Here is an 18,525-nt window from a genome sequence, read left to right on the forward strand (position 1 = left end):
TAAATTATTATATTATGTGATCATATGCAAATAAAAAATATTTAGATATGATTATTTTAAAGAAAATAATAAGAATATGATATGAATTAATACTAAAATCAATTTTTACTATTAATTTACGGATTTTAATTTCCATATACGATTAGCATAACAGAATTTTATGTAGACAATTATTCATGTGTTAACACAACAATAAAAAATAACTAACTTTTAAATTCATTTTATTTAAAAAGATGTCTAAACTTATTATGAATCTATTTAAATAATCGTATAAAATTATTTATACTGCCAGTATATTAAAATTAATTTTTTATTTTAATAAATAATATATAAATATTTTTATAAATATTTAAATTATACTTTTTAATAATATTAAGTAAATTAATTTTGTAGGTAAATAATTTTATGATATATATTATCCAAACTTCTATGAAAAAAGTGTACAATTTGACTTTTTTTTTTTTTTTAACAAAGATATGGAGATTCGAACCTGCAACCTTTTAATTGAGTATGGGGAGACTATGCCATTTGAGCTATTACTTCTTGGCAAATTTGTTGGAAAGATAAAAGACTCGAACCCACAACCTCTTAATTGATTATAGGTAATCTATGTCATTTGAACTATAACTCATTGGCATGTACAATTTGACTCTTATTAGCTTAAAAAAATTAAAATAAATAATTTAATGACACGTATAAAAAGAATTATTCATCTAGGCTTGATTATTTTGAAACACTGTTACTCCTATCTAAGCTAAGAAAAGATGTGTTGGCTTCATCAATAATGCATCATCACAAAAACCATTTGACATAAAGTATGAAATATGAAAGTTGGTTCACAAATACAAGTTATTGGTTCCTTTTGATAGAAAAGAGAAGAATATAATAATCCATAGTAAGTAATGAAGGTGCAAATAATTAAAGGCCACATCCCACATGGTAACAACAACATTGCTGACGTCATACATTAAGGTACACATTGCAAGTTCCATAAAGTAGGGTAGGGGTCTCCTTAAGTTGCATATGCATATGGATATGGATACATGAAGAGGCTTCGTCATAACAACAGTGCAAGAAAAAACACATTGCAATGCGCCAATGTTAGTTGATACATGTTCTTCTATTACTTGCCACACATAATGTGCTGTTCATTGATTATGAACTTGTTTTTCTTCATTTTCATCAAAGAAATAATCATATACAATAAATATAGACCTCACATTATAAGCTATCTTTGTTTTTTTGTTTTTTTTTTAACCGAAGATATGGAGACTCGAATCCCTGCAACCTCTTAATTGAGTATGGAAAGACTGTGTCATTTGAGCTATTGCTTCTTGGCATAAGCTATCTTTGTTTACAGAGATAGAAATACAAAAAGATATAAAATTATTTTTAATAGATAAAATATAAATAAAAATATTATGTCTAGTAATATTGAATTAGTATATTTTATATTTATTTTAACAAAAAAAATATTAAAATATTAAAAAATATATAACTTATTTTATTATTTTTATTAATTTTTTATGATTATAATTTTTATTATCATGTTTTTTCATAAATTTTTTAAATGAAAATAATTTTGATTTGCAGAATAAATTTTTTGGATAAATTTGTTTCCACTAAAAAGATGTTGCTTAAGAACGAAGAGAACTGTATTTTTTTTTTTAACTTAAAGATGAGATGTTGAATCTGATTATGTCATTTGAACTATAATTATTTGATAAATTGTATTTTGTTTTTATTTTTGTATATTAAAAAATACGCAATAATTTGTACCAAGATAAATTTATTTTTCTGGAAAAATTAAACTAATAAAACGATATATAAAATGTTAAGTAAATACTCAAAATATTTTTTAATAAATTAAATAATCATTTACACCAATACAACATATAATATATAAAAAAAAACCCAATTTGTAAGTAATATTATCTCTTAATTTATAATGAACTCACATTATCTCATAGTAACAACGGATCGGATAAGATCTCAAATCATGAAATAATTAATAATGTTTACAGTACAAAGAACAAATTTGGAATTTCATTCGTACGAAGATCAAATCAACTATTAGGATAAACACCATTACACCAGTACGATCCTTCTTCAATTTTAAAATAAATTTAATTTCTCTATTTTTAAATTTATTAAAAAATTAATGTATTTAAATAATATCAACATATACAGACGATAGATTATCTAAATATATTAATTTTTTAATAAACTTAAAACGTAATCAAAATAGATAATAGGATAAAAAAAATAAATAGATCTTATCTAAACCGATTAATCGATCGTTAAAAAAATTCGTTTCGGGTAAAATCCACTCATCTAATCAAATTTAAACTAAAAATCGATTAAAATTGTATTAATTTAAATTTAATTAAATTTATTTTTTTATAAACTGTTAAATCGAAATATATTTTAAATTTATCTTCGTAACCAATCAAATTCAAGCTGCACAATATGATATAATATTATTATTTTATTATTATATTTATAATTATATTTATAATATGTATAATTTATTATATATTTTTATATTATTTATGTATTATTATTATTATTCAATACATATTTTATATTTAAAATATTATTTATTTATTTATTTTAACTAACTTATAATTTTATTTTTATTATTAATTTTTTAAGATATTATTGAGATTTGTATCAGTTATTTAAAATTTAATATTAAAATTTGTTATATATATTTAATTTTTAATTTATAAAATCGTAAATCAAATTCAATTTAAATTGTTTAAAATTAGATCGAATTAACTCAAATTAAAAAAAATATATCATCCACTCTAAATTATATTATAAATAAAATTAGTATTTAGCTAATGAGTAATAGCTTAAATGGCATAGTCTCCATATACTAAATTAAGAAGTTGCGGATTCGAGTCTCATATCTTTGGTAAAAAAAAAATTAGTATTTAAATTAAATGTATTTTTTATGGATAAGTCTAGAGAGTCGACACTTTTATTGAAATTTGGCTAGTACTTAACCATCAAAAGAAAAATAATTAATCCTACACTATTAAATTTCATCTTACACCATTAAAAATATTAATAATAACTAATTGACGGCTAATATCACAAATTCTACTCACCCCTAACACTCCTATTTTTTATTATTCAAACGGCAGCGCAAACATCCCTGATCGCTACTTGTGAAAGCTTTGTTAGGAGTTAGAATACCAGATGAGAAGCACATAGCTTCAAAAGCACAAGTTGCAATGCAAATTGGGCATTGATGAATGATGAATCACTAGGAACTAGGAATTAGTGGCCTCATGCATGGTGCTATTGGATTCAACTATATGATGTTGACTACTCTGACTTCCTGCCTTCTTCATGAAAAATATGGTTCATCATATACGTACAAATAGTAATCAAATTAGATTTTAAGATAAGATATACTACTATTTAATTTACTTCAATTATTTTTTTTAAAGGTATCACTATATATTTTTAAATATGACTATATTTTTTTTTGTTTACAATCATTTAGAATTTATAGATATAGATATAAGAATGTTGTTTCTTTTTTACACACATATACATACAATTGATTATGAATTTATTATTTGAATTTTATTATGGTTTAATTATATGATAATCTCTATAATTTTATTAAATTTATATTTAAATTTTTATAATTTTTTTCTTAATTTGATTCTTACACTTATTTTAACTTTTTTAATTAAATTCTTTTTAGCATAAAAAAATATAGAGATAATTAAATATTTTTTTATAGAAAGTATTTATAATTAAGAACATAATAATTATATTTTTAACTACATATTTTTAAAAAAATATTCTGTTACTAATATTTTTGACATAAAAAATATATAATTACAACACTAAAAATAATATAAGGATCCAATTAAAAAAATATAAGAATCTAATTACAAATTTAATAAAATTATATAGACCAATAGAATAATTAAATATTTTATTATTAAGAACATAATTAATTTAGGTTAATAAAAAAGGTACGGTAATTAAAAAGTCTTTAAACAATGTTATTTTTCATTTTAATAGTATGTTTTTGCCTCCTCCTATAATGAAATTGTGAATTATATTTTAACATGTTAACATATATATATATGGAAAAGTATAGGTAGAGAATAAAAATATTAAATAATAATGTAAATAATAAATATATCATATGTTTATTTTACTATGTGTGTGAATGATTATTCTAATATTAAAATTTAAATAAATAATTTAAAAATATAGTGTATTTTAATTTAATTAGTGATTGTTTATGTTATTCAAAAAAATTATTAATTATCTAGCATTATTACCCTATATATATATATATACTCCTATTGTCTCAATTATTTAATTTTTATTATCCAATCATCAATGGCTGAACATCACTAAACCCTGAACTCTCCAGCATGTTTTTAAAGGTTTGCATATATTCTACGTGGCACAACAAAGGGCATTATTGTGCTCTTATTAGATATATATACTAGATTAATCACTTAATTATTAAACACTTTATGTCTTGTAAGTTGTAAGTTATAAGTCATTTCTTGCTACCTTTAATTTAGCTTCAATAATCGAATGTTGAGAAGTTTATTAATAGAACGTCCCACGAATTCTACACACATACATGATGACATGACACCATATTAATCACTATATATAAGTCATTTCTTGTTGCTATCTTTATATAATTACTTTCAATAATGGAATAATAATAATGTTTGACAAGTTAATTAATAGAAAATGTACCACGAATTCTACGTATGATGCATGACAGCATATTATTAGATATTTTTGTCCCTAAAATTTTTAAATATTATTCCATCTTATTAAAGTTTGCTTTGATTAAATTATTGTGTTTCTCATATTTGAATCGTGTTAATTCTATTTGTTAAGTTCTTTGTTTTATAGTGAACCAATTAGCTAATTTTTTTTTTCAATTTATTTTTTCAAGACATTATTATTCTTTATTATCATGAATTCATGATTGTCAATAATACACCAGCACAACATTATATCATTATTATTATTATCACTGCTCTCCTTCTCTTTCTTGCTCCTGTTCAAATGATTTATTTTAGGAGAATCATCACAATAAAAATTAACTATTATAAATTATCACGGAAGAATAATAATTCATTATAAAATAGATTTTTCAGATGTTTATTTTATATGACTTTTTTTTAGGTATTAGTCATACGAGATTCATAATATAGCATTTTTTTTAAGAGTTAACGTTTAGACTTTATAAAAGCTATTTTTCAAATGTTATATATGTCTTTGGGATTTTTTTCAAGTATTAGTCTTACTAATTTCTTATCCATGGCACAATAGAAGAAACTAATGCAATAAGGCAATCAAGAATAGAAATACTAACCATCAAGACATTAACAGTTCTTATACCTTTTCATTATATATGAGGCTCCTAGATTATGCAGAATCACATTTGGAAAATAATTTACTTTCATGAATTAAGAGCAAAAGTATTAACTTTGTTATGTTTCCAGGTACAGGACGTTAAGACAGGAATATAGAAATACAAAATTTTATTTGACAAATGAAATATGAATAGAAATATTGTATCTAAAGATATTAAATTAGTGTATTTTATATCTATTCTGATAGAAAATGCACAGAGACACTAACAAAAAAACACAATTTATTTGTTATTTTTTTTTATTATTCTTATTAATTTTTTATAACTATATTTTTTTACTATTATATTTTTTTTCTCAAACTTTTTAGATGAAAAAAATGGAAATAAATTATCTTCTCATAATTTATTCTAGTTTATCACTAAACATAATACAAGAACATAAAATTTTATATCTCTGTCTTTTATGTCTTGTTCTCAGTGTTTTATTTTATCCTATTCTCAAAAATAAACACAGCCTATTAGTTAGAACAAACGAAGGACATTGTTGGTGAGGGGTGGTATTAGTTATATAAAAATCAGTCATCAAAATAAAATATATATTAAAATATAAAATATACATTAAAAATAAATTATATATGTATATATTTATACACAATAAATACATAATAACTGATTTTAGAGTATAAATATTATTTTAAAATTAATATTAGAACTAAAATAAAATTATATTAAATATCAAAAATTAAAATAATGATTAGAGATATTTTAAAAATTATAAAAAAAATTTAAAGAGAGAAAATATTATTAAAGCATTATAAATATTAAATTATTAACGACTTTGAAACATAGACTTTTTTTTTTCTTTTTCATATGAAAAAAAAAAAGCTTAGTCTATTACTTCATAGTACACTACATACTATGTTTTTCCAAATTGGGGATGTAATGAATATTATAAGACAGAGGGACCATTAGGACATACTATCTTTATGTTAAGGAAGAATAATAAAATTAAAATGTATGTGCATTATTAAAGAGAGATAATTGTTTATGTGTGAGATATTGTTACATATATCTAATGTTTCCTCATAATGGAAAAGAACCAAATGAGCTAGACATAAAGAGAATACCAAAGATCTGTAGTGATATCGTTTCAATGAATTAGATCTGCATTATACAGTTTTGCATACAATACATTAAAAAGTGTTGTATTTTTTGTAACACTCTAAATTAAATATGAGTTTATATCTTTATATTTGAATTATATTTTTATATTTAAAGAGGTATATTATCTTATCTAAACCTTTTTAAAAATATAAAAAATATTAACTAAATTTATCACTTTTTTTTTAGAGACAACAAATCTAAATAGAGGAATCAAGTGAGATAACATAAAATGAGAAGACATCACATCCAACTCAAAACCTTAAGACAGCAAGTTAATGGGTCTATCATCTTATAAACTCATCACTCTTTCTTGTTTTCTTTGATGTGAGACTAACTTTAACACTCCTCACATTTGTAACATTAACATGTACCTATTCTTATATATATATCTCTAATTTTAAAATTTTCAGAACTTTTTTTGACTTAAGTGTTAGAGTTTTTTTTTTTGAAGATTAATTTATTAATATATAATAACAAATAAAATAAATCTAATTAATTTATATATTTTCCCAATACTGAACAATATGCTTGCTGAAATATATATAACACATAAGATATGAGACAACTTGTGTATATGACAAATTAAAAAATAATTATTATATATGGACTCCAGAATTAACAAATAAATTAAATATAATTTCACATACAACATATGCATAAAAAAAAAATTATAAGCCTTATACTATGAATTGGACCTTTGCATGGCAATGTTTAGGACCCACTTGCTGACTTAATGTTGAGAAATAACAGCAAACAATATTTGTAAGTATCTCTATGTTTTTTTCTCAAATATAATGTATAAGACATCACCACTACTCTTCATCAATTTCTTCTTATATATTCTGATCTATTATTATAAACTACAATCATATTAAGCTTTGATAAAAAGAGTAGTTTCTTTCTTCAACTAATAATCCTCACATACAAGTTAGCGAATTGAAGCAAAGATTTTTCTCTTGAATACCATCATCACCAAAAGATGAAGGTAAGATCTATATATAATATATTATTATTCTCATCAATTTTTTGCCTATAGTAGAAGCAAATTCAAGTTTAATCTATACCCTTTTTTCTAAGTTGGTTTCTACATTATATTTCTTTGCTGTATATACAGTTACTTGGCTGGATGCATAGGAAATTTCGCCAGAATAATAGTAGTGAACCATTCAAAGACTTGGTCATAGGTAATAAGATATTATATATATATATATTTTTCTTCTAAGATGAATGTTATATGCATTTTTCTTTTTATTTTTTTCTTATACATTTTTAATTTTAGATAAGAAGTAACAAATAAGAGAAGATAAAATATTTATTTTTTATACCATAAATAATATATAAAAAAGACGTATAAAAAAATAATACAAATATCATTTTTCGTGCTAAACAGAGAAAGAAATTTAGTTTAAAATTTGGATTTCTGACGAATTTTTTTTTTCTTTAATTTTTTTATAATGGATATTTTTTTGTATTTTATGTTCTATTTTAATCTATATCTGAGTGTTTTTCTGAAAACTTAATTACTTTGCATGCATTGCAATAGTAGAAGATCTAACTCAAACAGTATGAACTATACTTCAAGCTAAATAGTTTGAATTAGAAATTAATATAAAAAAGCTAAATAGTTTCAATAAATTTAATTTAAAAAGAAAAATTTTAGGATTATTACTATAAGAAAAATAAGTCAAATTCACAAATTAAAACATTACATATCCCATGTTGTTCCCATATATACATTTGTTTTTGCTACGGAAATGTTTGGTAACAAAAAAAATCAACCAAAAACAGTCCTAATTTGCTTTATTTAGTATTAATTAATTGTCGTGACAATTAATTAATGCTAAATAAGGCAAATTCTGACTGTTTTTTTTTGTTTACCTAGCATTACCCTATTGTTATTGTGTCACAGGGAACTCTTGCAATTGTCTTTCAGGGCAATCACCACTTGATGATGAACAAAACTATCTCAAACCAAACAACCATGGTGTCAAGCTTTTCAAGAACATGAACCAAAAGGTTATGAGAAAATCCTTTGCAGGCATAGATTCAACAAAAGAACATGAAGACTATTATATTGAACCATCTTCTATGTGTGATGATGATCTCTTCCCTGGGTTCTTAGCAATTGGAACACTTGGATCTTCCTCGGATCAGGTTGTTTCCGACCCGACATCCACTCCGACTTTCGCCATTTCTGTCGAAAGTATCACGGAGAAAGAAGACGAAGTCACCGAGAACGATCTCAAGCTCATTAACGATGAGCTTGAAAAAGTTCTCGGGGCTGATGACGTTAGCATTGATTATTATTCTTCTGGAAGGAACAGCCACGTGAGCACTGGACGGAACAGCCACGTCAGCACTGGACGGAGTAGCCACGTCAGCATAATCACTCTTAGTGGAAAACCAATAACAGAAACTCACAACAACAATAATGGTGGTTCTGTTTGTCCACTCCAGGGTTATCTCTTTGGAACAGCGATTGAGTTGTCGGAGACAACAAGAACCTCTTCTTCTTCTTCTTCGACTATGACAGCAGCAGCGACGGCGACGGCGACGACAAAGAAAGAGCACAGAACTTCACTTGGGGAATTGTTTCAGAGAAGCAAGTTGGCTGAAGAGTGCGCAAAGAATAATAATGAAAATAAGGAAGAGAAAAGGGAAGGTGATAAGTCTGCCATGAATTTGGTGAAAGAGAAGCTGAAGAAAAGGATCCTTCATCATGCTTCTTCAAGGAACTCCACATCAATGAATGATTCTTCTTCCTCTGCTGCTGAGACAAAACTCAATAAGGTACATGCACATTATTATTATAGCAATTTCTTTAATGTTTATAAGATGGTGGAAACTCAGGTGCAGTAAACTTCACGTGAAGTTAATACTTGAGAGCCGTTAGATAATTTGACTGATTTGACTAAATTTTCATCTAACGGCTCTCAGATATCGACTTCACCTGAGTTTTCACCTTATAAGATTCGTGTCGAAATTGTCGAATTTATGTTTTGTAGTAAATTTTAAATATTTAAAAATTATTTATTTATATATTTTTTAAATTAAATATTAATTTTAACCTTTTTTTTAGTAAATTAAGTAAATATATATAGACATTATAGTGTGTACTTAGTCTCTTTTATTATTAGGTGAATGCTATGGTGTTTAAAAAGTGGTGTTTATTTACTAAAAAGGGTTAAAAAATAATATTTAATTTAAAAAATATAAAAATAAATTATTTTTAAAAACTCAAAACTTACTACAAAAAATAAATTATGCAAAAATTAGACAACAATTAATAGGCACCATAAAATTCTCCTTATTATTCATGTTCTATAACTTATCATATATCCTATCATATGTACTTTTATTATTATTATATTGTATTAAGATAGTAACAAATAATGATATCTTTATTATTAGAAGGAATATGTTGCATGCTTTTTGACCTTATTCTTGTATTTTGTATTATTATAATATATTATATAATTGACAATTTTATTGTATATATAATAAGTCATCAAGAGATATTATAATTATTATGTATAATATTAGTCAATTTTAAAGGAGTTTTTATTAAGGAATTTACTATTTTACAAATTTTAGTAAATTATAATAATTTTTTATGACATCTTTTTAATGTAAGAGTATATACTATTTACCTTTTATAATAGATTTTATAATTTTTTTTTAACTATAACTCTGGCATGTATATGTAGATTCTGCATATGTTTCGCAAGAAAGTTCATCCAGAAAGCTCAACAGCTGCACATAAATATTCTAAACAACACCGAAAAAATGAGAACAAGAAGAAGATTATGAGTGACATCAAAGGTAGTGAAATAGTTCATCCAGATTATGATGAAAATGAAGATTCATTCATCAACAGGGAGCACTGGATCAAAACAGATGCAGATTGTAAGTATCAAATTTAATACACTATTCTCTTCATTTCGAAATAATTATCACTCTAATTTTTTTAGTACTTTCATAAATAAATATATTTCGGTAATATTAAAGAAATAATATTTAAAATTATTTTATACATATAACATTTGATATCACATTTATTTTTAGTAATAACTAATAAATATTAAATAAGAGAATTTAAAACTGTACGGATGAAATTTTTTTATTATTTTTTAAATATTATTGATAGTTTTGGTACAAATTAATTTACAGTATTCTAATAGATGAAAACACCATAAGTTTAAGTCAATAAATTATAATTCAAATGGCCAATGAGTAATAGCTCAAATGACATAGTCTCCCCATACTCAATCAAGAGGTTGTGGGTTCGAGTCTCATATCTTTAGTAAAAAAAAATATAACTCAAATGACATAATCTTTCTATATTCATTTAGACGTCGTAAGTTTGAATTTTTTTATTTTTTGTAAAAAAAAAAGAACACCATAAGTTTAATTTGTAAGGTAGCTATTGGTTTAACCTTCTGAGTCACATGCACTCCTTAACATGATTTTACAACATGACTTTTAATTTTTTGTTGTTTCAAGTTGAAACATTATTGGATGTGCAACCATGTGGTAAAAAACCGAAACTTCATCATTGCAATCTTAAAGTCTTAAATAATTTTGTTGGTTAGTCAATTGTTCTTTTTCGATCCCCACTTTCATATCAACCACTAATATTTGGAGATCAAGTCTGGTCAAACACTAGGGTTCAAAACTCTCCCAACACTTCATTTTTCACACTATTGAAATTCGAACCTAACTCGAATATCATTCTCTATTAATTCATTTTTATTTTGCTATTAATTGTTCAGTGCAATTAAATATCATTTAAATATTGTTCTTTATTCAGTCTTTAGAAAAAATAGAAAATAAAAAAGAAGTAATTCTTCTGATATTTTAAATAATTAATACATAAAAGTAGATATTTAAATTAATTAAAACAATAATAAATCCTTAAAAATGTTGAATAAAGACTGAAAATTAAATAACAACTAGCATTTCTCTTAATTGCTTCTCTTAAATCTTTATTCATTTACTATTTTTCTAGTGAATTGTTGGTTTAAAAAATTAGAGTCTGTTTTTATTTTTAATATTTTATGCTTTTAGAAAATTTTACATAAAAAAAAAGATAAAAAAAAATAATATTTAATTTTTATTTACAAAATTTTAGAAATAAAAGATAATATAATTAAAAATAAAAAATAAAAAATAAAAACCAAACACACTCTTAATTTTTACTATAATAATAATGAATATATATGTAGCATATAATTTTTATTTTTAAATTTTTTAATTTACTTTTGTGTGCAATGCAGACTTAGTTCTAGAGCTCTGAAAGGGAAAGGTGGAATTTGAGCTGGTTTCTAAGATGTTATATATGTATGTTCTTATTACTATGATTATTTATTTATCATGATCAGTGCTTGTAATAAGTTGTAACATACATTATTGAACTTATTTATTTGTTATTGTTGTTGTTATTATCATATATAGAAGAAGAAGCTAAGCAACTTAATTGGGATGATTAAGTTAATAATTGAGGTAGTCATGATCATGCATCTTCATTGTCTACCTCATAGTGGTGGTCAATGTGAAACTGTAAGGATTTCTCTTGTAATCATGAATTTATCTATACAATCACATGATGTTTGGATACCATGAAGAAATTATTGAGTTATATATTCACTAAATATCTCAAGTTTAATTTCTTGATTTGGAACCAATTAATGATTTGGAATTTAACTTTAATTAGATTTAGAACTCAATTATAATTATATTCATTTGAGAGACGGTGATATGACATTATTTTTTATTTATTTCAATGATCTACCTAAATTAAAACATGGTTGATGATAATTTGACTTATACATACATATCTTTTTTTTTTATCTCTTTTTTTTTCACATTTTTTTATTTGTGTGGTTGTAATATTTCAAATATTTTATTTTAATCTCAAACAATTTTAAATGAGTTTAATATTTTTTTATTATTAAATCTGACACGAACATTTAACGTATTTAAGATGCGATAATATTCAATTTCAGTACGTAAGTAAAATTAAATCGATCCTCTAGCAGTTACTACAATAAATGATTTTTTATTTTATTTTGGAGTGTTGATATTTAATTATTAGGATTTGAGGTTATATACGAAAAGAAGAATGAAAAGATAAAGTATTATAAAAAAAATTTTGGTTATGTTTCTCTAACATCTAAAAAAAAATGAGTTAACTAAAATTATTGTTAATGTTCACGTCACTCAGTCATATCAAATTTAAAAGTGGAATAATAATGACTCTGTGTGAAACTTTGAAGATTAGCTAAAATAAGATGTTTAAAACATTAGCTACCAAATTAGGATTTAGCCTAAACTTCGAAGACTAAAATAATAGTTTACCCTTTTATTAATAAAAATTAAAATATAATAATGTTGTATATATAATGAGTACGAACAAATTACGTACACATAAAAAATTAACTATTAAACCAATAATTATATATTTATGTATAAATACAAAATTATTACTTAGTTTTAATATTTTATTTTTTGGTTATGCCAATAGCTAATATGATAGCTAATTTTTCGTGTACTTTAACCAAAATACTCATTATTATTAATACACGTACAATTTATTATATATTTTTGAGTTTCGCTAAACAGTCAAGTATTTTTATTAATTAAGTCTAATTAAATTGGTTTAACCCAACAAAAATTATTGACATAAAATGTGCGTGAATTACACACTTCTTTGTATTTTTTTATTTTTTTAATATTTTCTCTTTCTCGTCTTTTTTCTATTGCTGATGTTGTTGATGCATCTTTTTATTTCTGTTTCTACTCCTTTTAATATTATTGTAGTTTTTTTTTTTTTGTTTGATTTTTTTCTTGTTTTTATTTTTTTAAGAGGAGAAAACAAAAAAAAATATGAAAAAGTGAAATAAAAAGGAGAATATGAAGAAAAAAAAGAAAAAGATAACGACAATGATGAAGAATAAGAAGATGATGACAATGATGAAAAATAATATCAAAATTTTTTAAACTTAACACAAAAAATTTTTGAATTTTGATAGTTAAATTTTTTAATAGTGACACAGAAAATTTCTTAACAAATTAAAAGTTATTAAAATCAAATAGCATCGAAATTTTTTAAAAATATCATTGAAAATTTTTAACCATAGTACTGAAATTTTTCCGATCCTAACATATCTTCTTCTTTTTCATTTTTATTTTATTTCTGTGTTTTATATAAAAAAATTGTAATATTATTTTTTTTATCGCCGTCGTTATCATCATTATCATTATAATCAGGGACGGTTCTATGTACAATGGTGTGGGAGCAAGCGCCCCCACTACGATTTAAAATTTTTTTGAGTAGTATATGATAATAATATTTATTTGCCCCCATTAGATTATTAAATTTGACCCCACAATAATTTTTTACTATGTTTTTGGTACTTAATCGTCAATTTAAAAATTTTATATTAGAAATTCGTTAGAATAATTAATTCTCAAATTTAAACGAAATTAGTGTTCCATTTTAAAAATCAACTCAAAAGAATATTATTTATCTTCTTTTTAAATTAGCTTTAATTTTTGCATAGCAACTATATTAATTGAAAGAACTTTTTTAACTATAAATATCAATAAGAGTCGACTTCTAATTGCGTTGGGAAGTGGATTTCTATATAATTATTTAGTAATATATATAAAAAGAGAGAAATTTTGATAGTAGTGTTAAGAGAAAAATTATTTAATTTTTTAAAATAGAAAACCTAAAACAATAGAATTTTAAATTATATATTATTATTTAAATTACTATTTTAGTATTATAATTTATATATTAGATATTTTGAAAGCTAATTATATTTTACAATAATAAAATATAATCATAACAATAATCATGTTATATGTACATAAAAAATAATTATTTGTATAAAATATATATTAAAATATAAAATACATATTAAAAATAAGTTAAACAATACATATATTTATACACATATATATAATGGTTAATAGATAATTTAATATTTAATTTTTTATATACACATATTATTTTTATTATAAAAATTATTATGATGTTATATAAATTTTGCCCTACTACCAAAATTTTCTGAATCCGTCACTGATTATAATTTTTTGTATTTTGTTTTTATTTTTTTCCTTTGTAAAATTTTAAAAGTTATACAAATAAATAAATAAATAAATAAATAAGAATAAGAAAAAACGTATAAGAAAAAAAAACGATATTGATGATGATGACGGTGATAATAATAATGATGAAATAAGAGGAGGAAAAAAACAATTAAAAAAGAAAAAAAAATGTATGAAGAGGAAAGAAAAAAAAAGAAAGGATACGAAGACGAACAAAAAAATGCATATTTACTGTAACTATTAAATTTGGTTATGTAAAAGACTTTATTTTTAAAAAGAAAAATATAGACAGACAATGAAAATACTAAATAATGTGAATAATTGATATATTGAATGTTTATTTCACTAGATGTACGAATAATTATTCTAATATTAAGATTTAGATGATTAATTTAGAAGTGTAATGTATTTTGATTTTGATTCAATCTCTATTATTATTTCAATTATATCTAAAAATGATTGACCAATAAAAATAATCGTACCAATGACAATAAGAGCACTATTCTGAAAAATGTCCATAATGTGACAAACCGGTTGTTAGAAAGTTACAATTGATTTAACATCAACGCTATTTAGGGGTAAGCACTTAAATCCTTTTAATATTACATGCTTAGCTTTTACACAAGAACCAACCATTCAATACAATAATAATGCTCCTAAAAATTAAAATAAAAATCTTAAAAGACTACTTTAAACCCTAAATAGTATTTACCATCTAGTAAGTATTTTCAGAGGATCTTACAGAATTATTGAGATAAAAATAAGAAAAATTATGCTTTTCTCTGTATTTATATGTTTTTAGTACTATTTGCTAAATTTAATTTTTATACATACACTCAGTGTAAAAGAATTCTACAAATTCAAGATAACTAGTTATATATTATCATATTTGTAAAAATAATTAATTTTTAAATTCATTATTTTAAAAGTAATCCAAATAAATTTATGAGTCCAATTATTAAATTATTGTATAAATTTTTTACACTGTTAGTGTATTAAAATTAAACTCTTATTAGATTGAATAAAAAATTAGATGCATTTTACATTAAAATAAAAATGTTTTGCTTGTTTATGCTTTTGTCTTCTCATTCAAAGTTTATGTTCCATAATAATTTTCCTTCAAAGAGATATTTCTTTTTTTTAGAAAAAAAAAATCTTAATACAATTACTGTAAGGATGTGTGTGGTCGGAGAAATTATAAATAATTTTTAGAAATTTTAAGATGAGAATATCATATTCCCATATTTGGTTCAAAGTTTGAAAAATTATTCCTAAACAAGTTTGATTCCAACGAATTAGAATACCATCATTTCAATTCCCACATTTCCTTTGGGTATCTTTGATTTCCATGGGAATGGAATCTTTGTAACAAAATAATACTTGAACCACACACACCCTAAAGATACTTGATAGATTCCTAGGCATAGTGTGTTTCCCTTGACCTTTGTCACATAATAATACACACAAGTTTCCTAGGCAACCACTGACAAGAAAAAATCCTTCTAAGTTCTAAGTATAAGTGTAATGTTCGTATACTATGTAACATGTTCTTATACCTCAGGAGACACAAACATGTTAAATTATTTTGCAGATGCTTTACACAAAGGATATAATTTTGTGGTCTAAAGAATTTTATGTACTGTGTTAGATTCTGTATGCGTCTAGATATGTGTTTTCTTTTCATAAAGAGGTTTCTACATTCTAACCATACATTTTTATTTCATATTATTTTTCATATGTTTTACTTTAGTATTAGATTCTATAGTTTAGGATTATAAAAAATGATAATATTTATGGATTCTTGATATAACTATGATAATTGAACATATAAGAGTGATTGTAAGTAATTCTTAGATAGTAACTTGCAATTAGAGATACTAAATAAATGGCATATCATAGGCTTTATTTTTGTTTTTTAAATAATATGTAGTTCATTTAATTTTTTTTTAAATATGGTTAACTTGTTTAACAAGTTATCATTTTAAATCTTAACAATTTAGATAAAATATAACAAAATAGAGAGTTAAAATTTTGTCTAATAATTACTAAAGAATACAATATTCGATCTTATAAGAACTATTTAAAAAATGAACCTTATTAAAATCTTAAAGAAATTGACGAAAATAAAATGTTTAATGTTTAAGCATTAAAATGGAGGGCTACATCCAAATATAAGAATACTAGATTGTGCAACTATATTTACATTGATATAAAATATAATATTTAAGACGTTCAAGAAGTTAAATTACTAAAAGTTTTTTTAGCAATTTCTCCTACAAAGAATTATGTCCATTTTTTGTTGTTGTTGTTTTTTTCCCCTTTAATTAGCAATGTATTCATTTAATTATGTTTTACTATTTAAATACACATTTGGGCCTAATCCAAAAAGATTATTAGACTGTGAGCTAAGTTGTGGCCCAATCAACTTTTTGTAAACTTTTTTTAAGGAATTTTTTGCAAACTTATCAATACGCACATGTGATTATATCAAAACTAATTTATTTATATTTGCATACAGAAGATGAAATTTCATGTAAAAAAAATGATGGAATTTTATCCATAACTCATGGAGATACCTACATAAAATAATAACCAATCGAAACCGGGTTAAATCTTAAAGTAGTTTTTAAATTTGTACTTGAGCATTAAAGTGATTTTTGAAGTTAATAATTACTCAAATTTATTCTTAAAATTGTCCTCTAAAACTCATAGTAGTCCCCAAAATAATTTCCATTTATCATTGTCATTGGAGAGCTGAATTGGATTGAAACAACGTCATTTTGTATTTATATAAAAAAAATTCTAATTCCTAAGACGGCGTCGTTTTGTATTTATAAAAAAAAATATAATCCTCAATTATCTTCACCAATTATCTTCTCTTGATAGTGTTCTTCTTCTTCTTCAACTTCATAATAACAACATCATTATCATAACCAGCAAAAATTACAGAGTTAAAAAAATCAACCATCACAAAAAATCACACAAAAAATCAACAACAATAAAAAATATCAATTAACCTAAATAAAAAGCATCAATCAACCTAAATAGCGACAATCACAAAAAAATAGCAATAATTACAGAATAACAAATAACAAAAAAATAACCATTGTAGCTACATTAAAACAGAATCAGCAGTAGCAATAATCACCCAAAACATTAAACAATAATAATTAAATAACTAAAAAAAATTAAAAAAAAAGGGCTCACCTTGTCCGCTGAGAAAAAAAAGGATGTAGAGGAACACAGAGAGGAGACAAGAGAAGAGTGTAGACGGCTACGAGTAGAGAGGAATGGAAAGCTGCCGCTATTGTGGAGCTGTTGGTGGGCCTTGGAGTTGCCGGCAAGTGTAGCGCGCTTGAGAGCGATGACGGTGACGACAGAGGAATGGGAGCGGTTGACTGAGCGCTTGAAAACAATGAGAAAGTGCGAAATCTGGACGGCGTAGTCAGAAAGCACTTCGATCTTCGTGGTGGTGAGAAGAAGAATATTGAGGAGTGTAAAAGACTAGGTTGGGAGGCGAGCGGCACAGCATCGAGACGGAGGCCAGCGAGAAACGGCAATAGAGAGGGTTGAAGAAAGTTTGCCTCTGCCGTTGTGAGTGAGAAAGTAGTGTTGAGTGTTGAGCGTGAAATAGTAGGGTTAGAGAGGGAGGACTCAAACGAGTTTTTTTAAGTACAAAATGACATCGTTTCAATCCTTTTCAATGATAATGATGGACAAAAATTAGTTTAGAGACTATTATGAGTCTCAGAAGACAATTTCAGAGACAAATTTAAATAATTATTAACTTCAGAGATCACTTTGAACTTTGAGTATAAGTTTAGGAACTACTTTAAAATTTAACTCAATTAAAATCTTATGAATTG

At 23.9% G+C, this 18,525-nt stretch overlaps 1 protein-coding gene across 2 annotated transcripts; it reads left to right on the top strand.

Annotated features, from left to right (window-relative positions):
* Nucleotides 1–7,365: 7,365 nt before the first annotated feature.
* Nucleotides 7,366–12,182, top strand: LOC112744831 (protein LAZY 1-like). Of its 2 annotated transcripts, none has more exons than XM_072234076.1 (5): nucleotides 7,366–7,529; nucleotides 7,659–7,728; nucleotides 8,454–9,334; nucleotides 10,252–10,450; nucleotides 11,821–12,182. In XM_072234076.1, exons 1-5 carry the CDS (start codon nucleotides 7,524–7,526, stop codon nucleotides 11,838–11,840), a joined length of 1,176 nt encoding a protein of 391 aa, XP_072090177.1. In that variant the 5' UTR covers nucleotides 7,366–7,523; the 3' UTR covers nucleotides 11,841–12,182. The 2 variants fall into 2 exon arrangements, with proteins under 2 accessions (XP_072090177.1, XP_072090178.1); XM_072234077.1 differs by having other exon boundaries at nucleotides 7,373–7,529; nucleotides 8,478–9,334.
* The last annotated feature ends 6,343 nt before the right edge of the window (nucleotides 12,183–18,525 follow it).

Source organism: Arachis hypogaea, chromosome 4, assembly GCF_003086295.3.
Source record: "Arachis hypogaea cultivar Tifrunner chromosome 4, arahy.Tifrunner.gnm2.J5K5, whole genome shotgun sequence".
Lineage (NCBI taxonomy): Eukaryota > Viridiplantae > Streptophyta > Magnoliopsida > Fabales > Fabaceae > Arachis > Arachis hypogaea.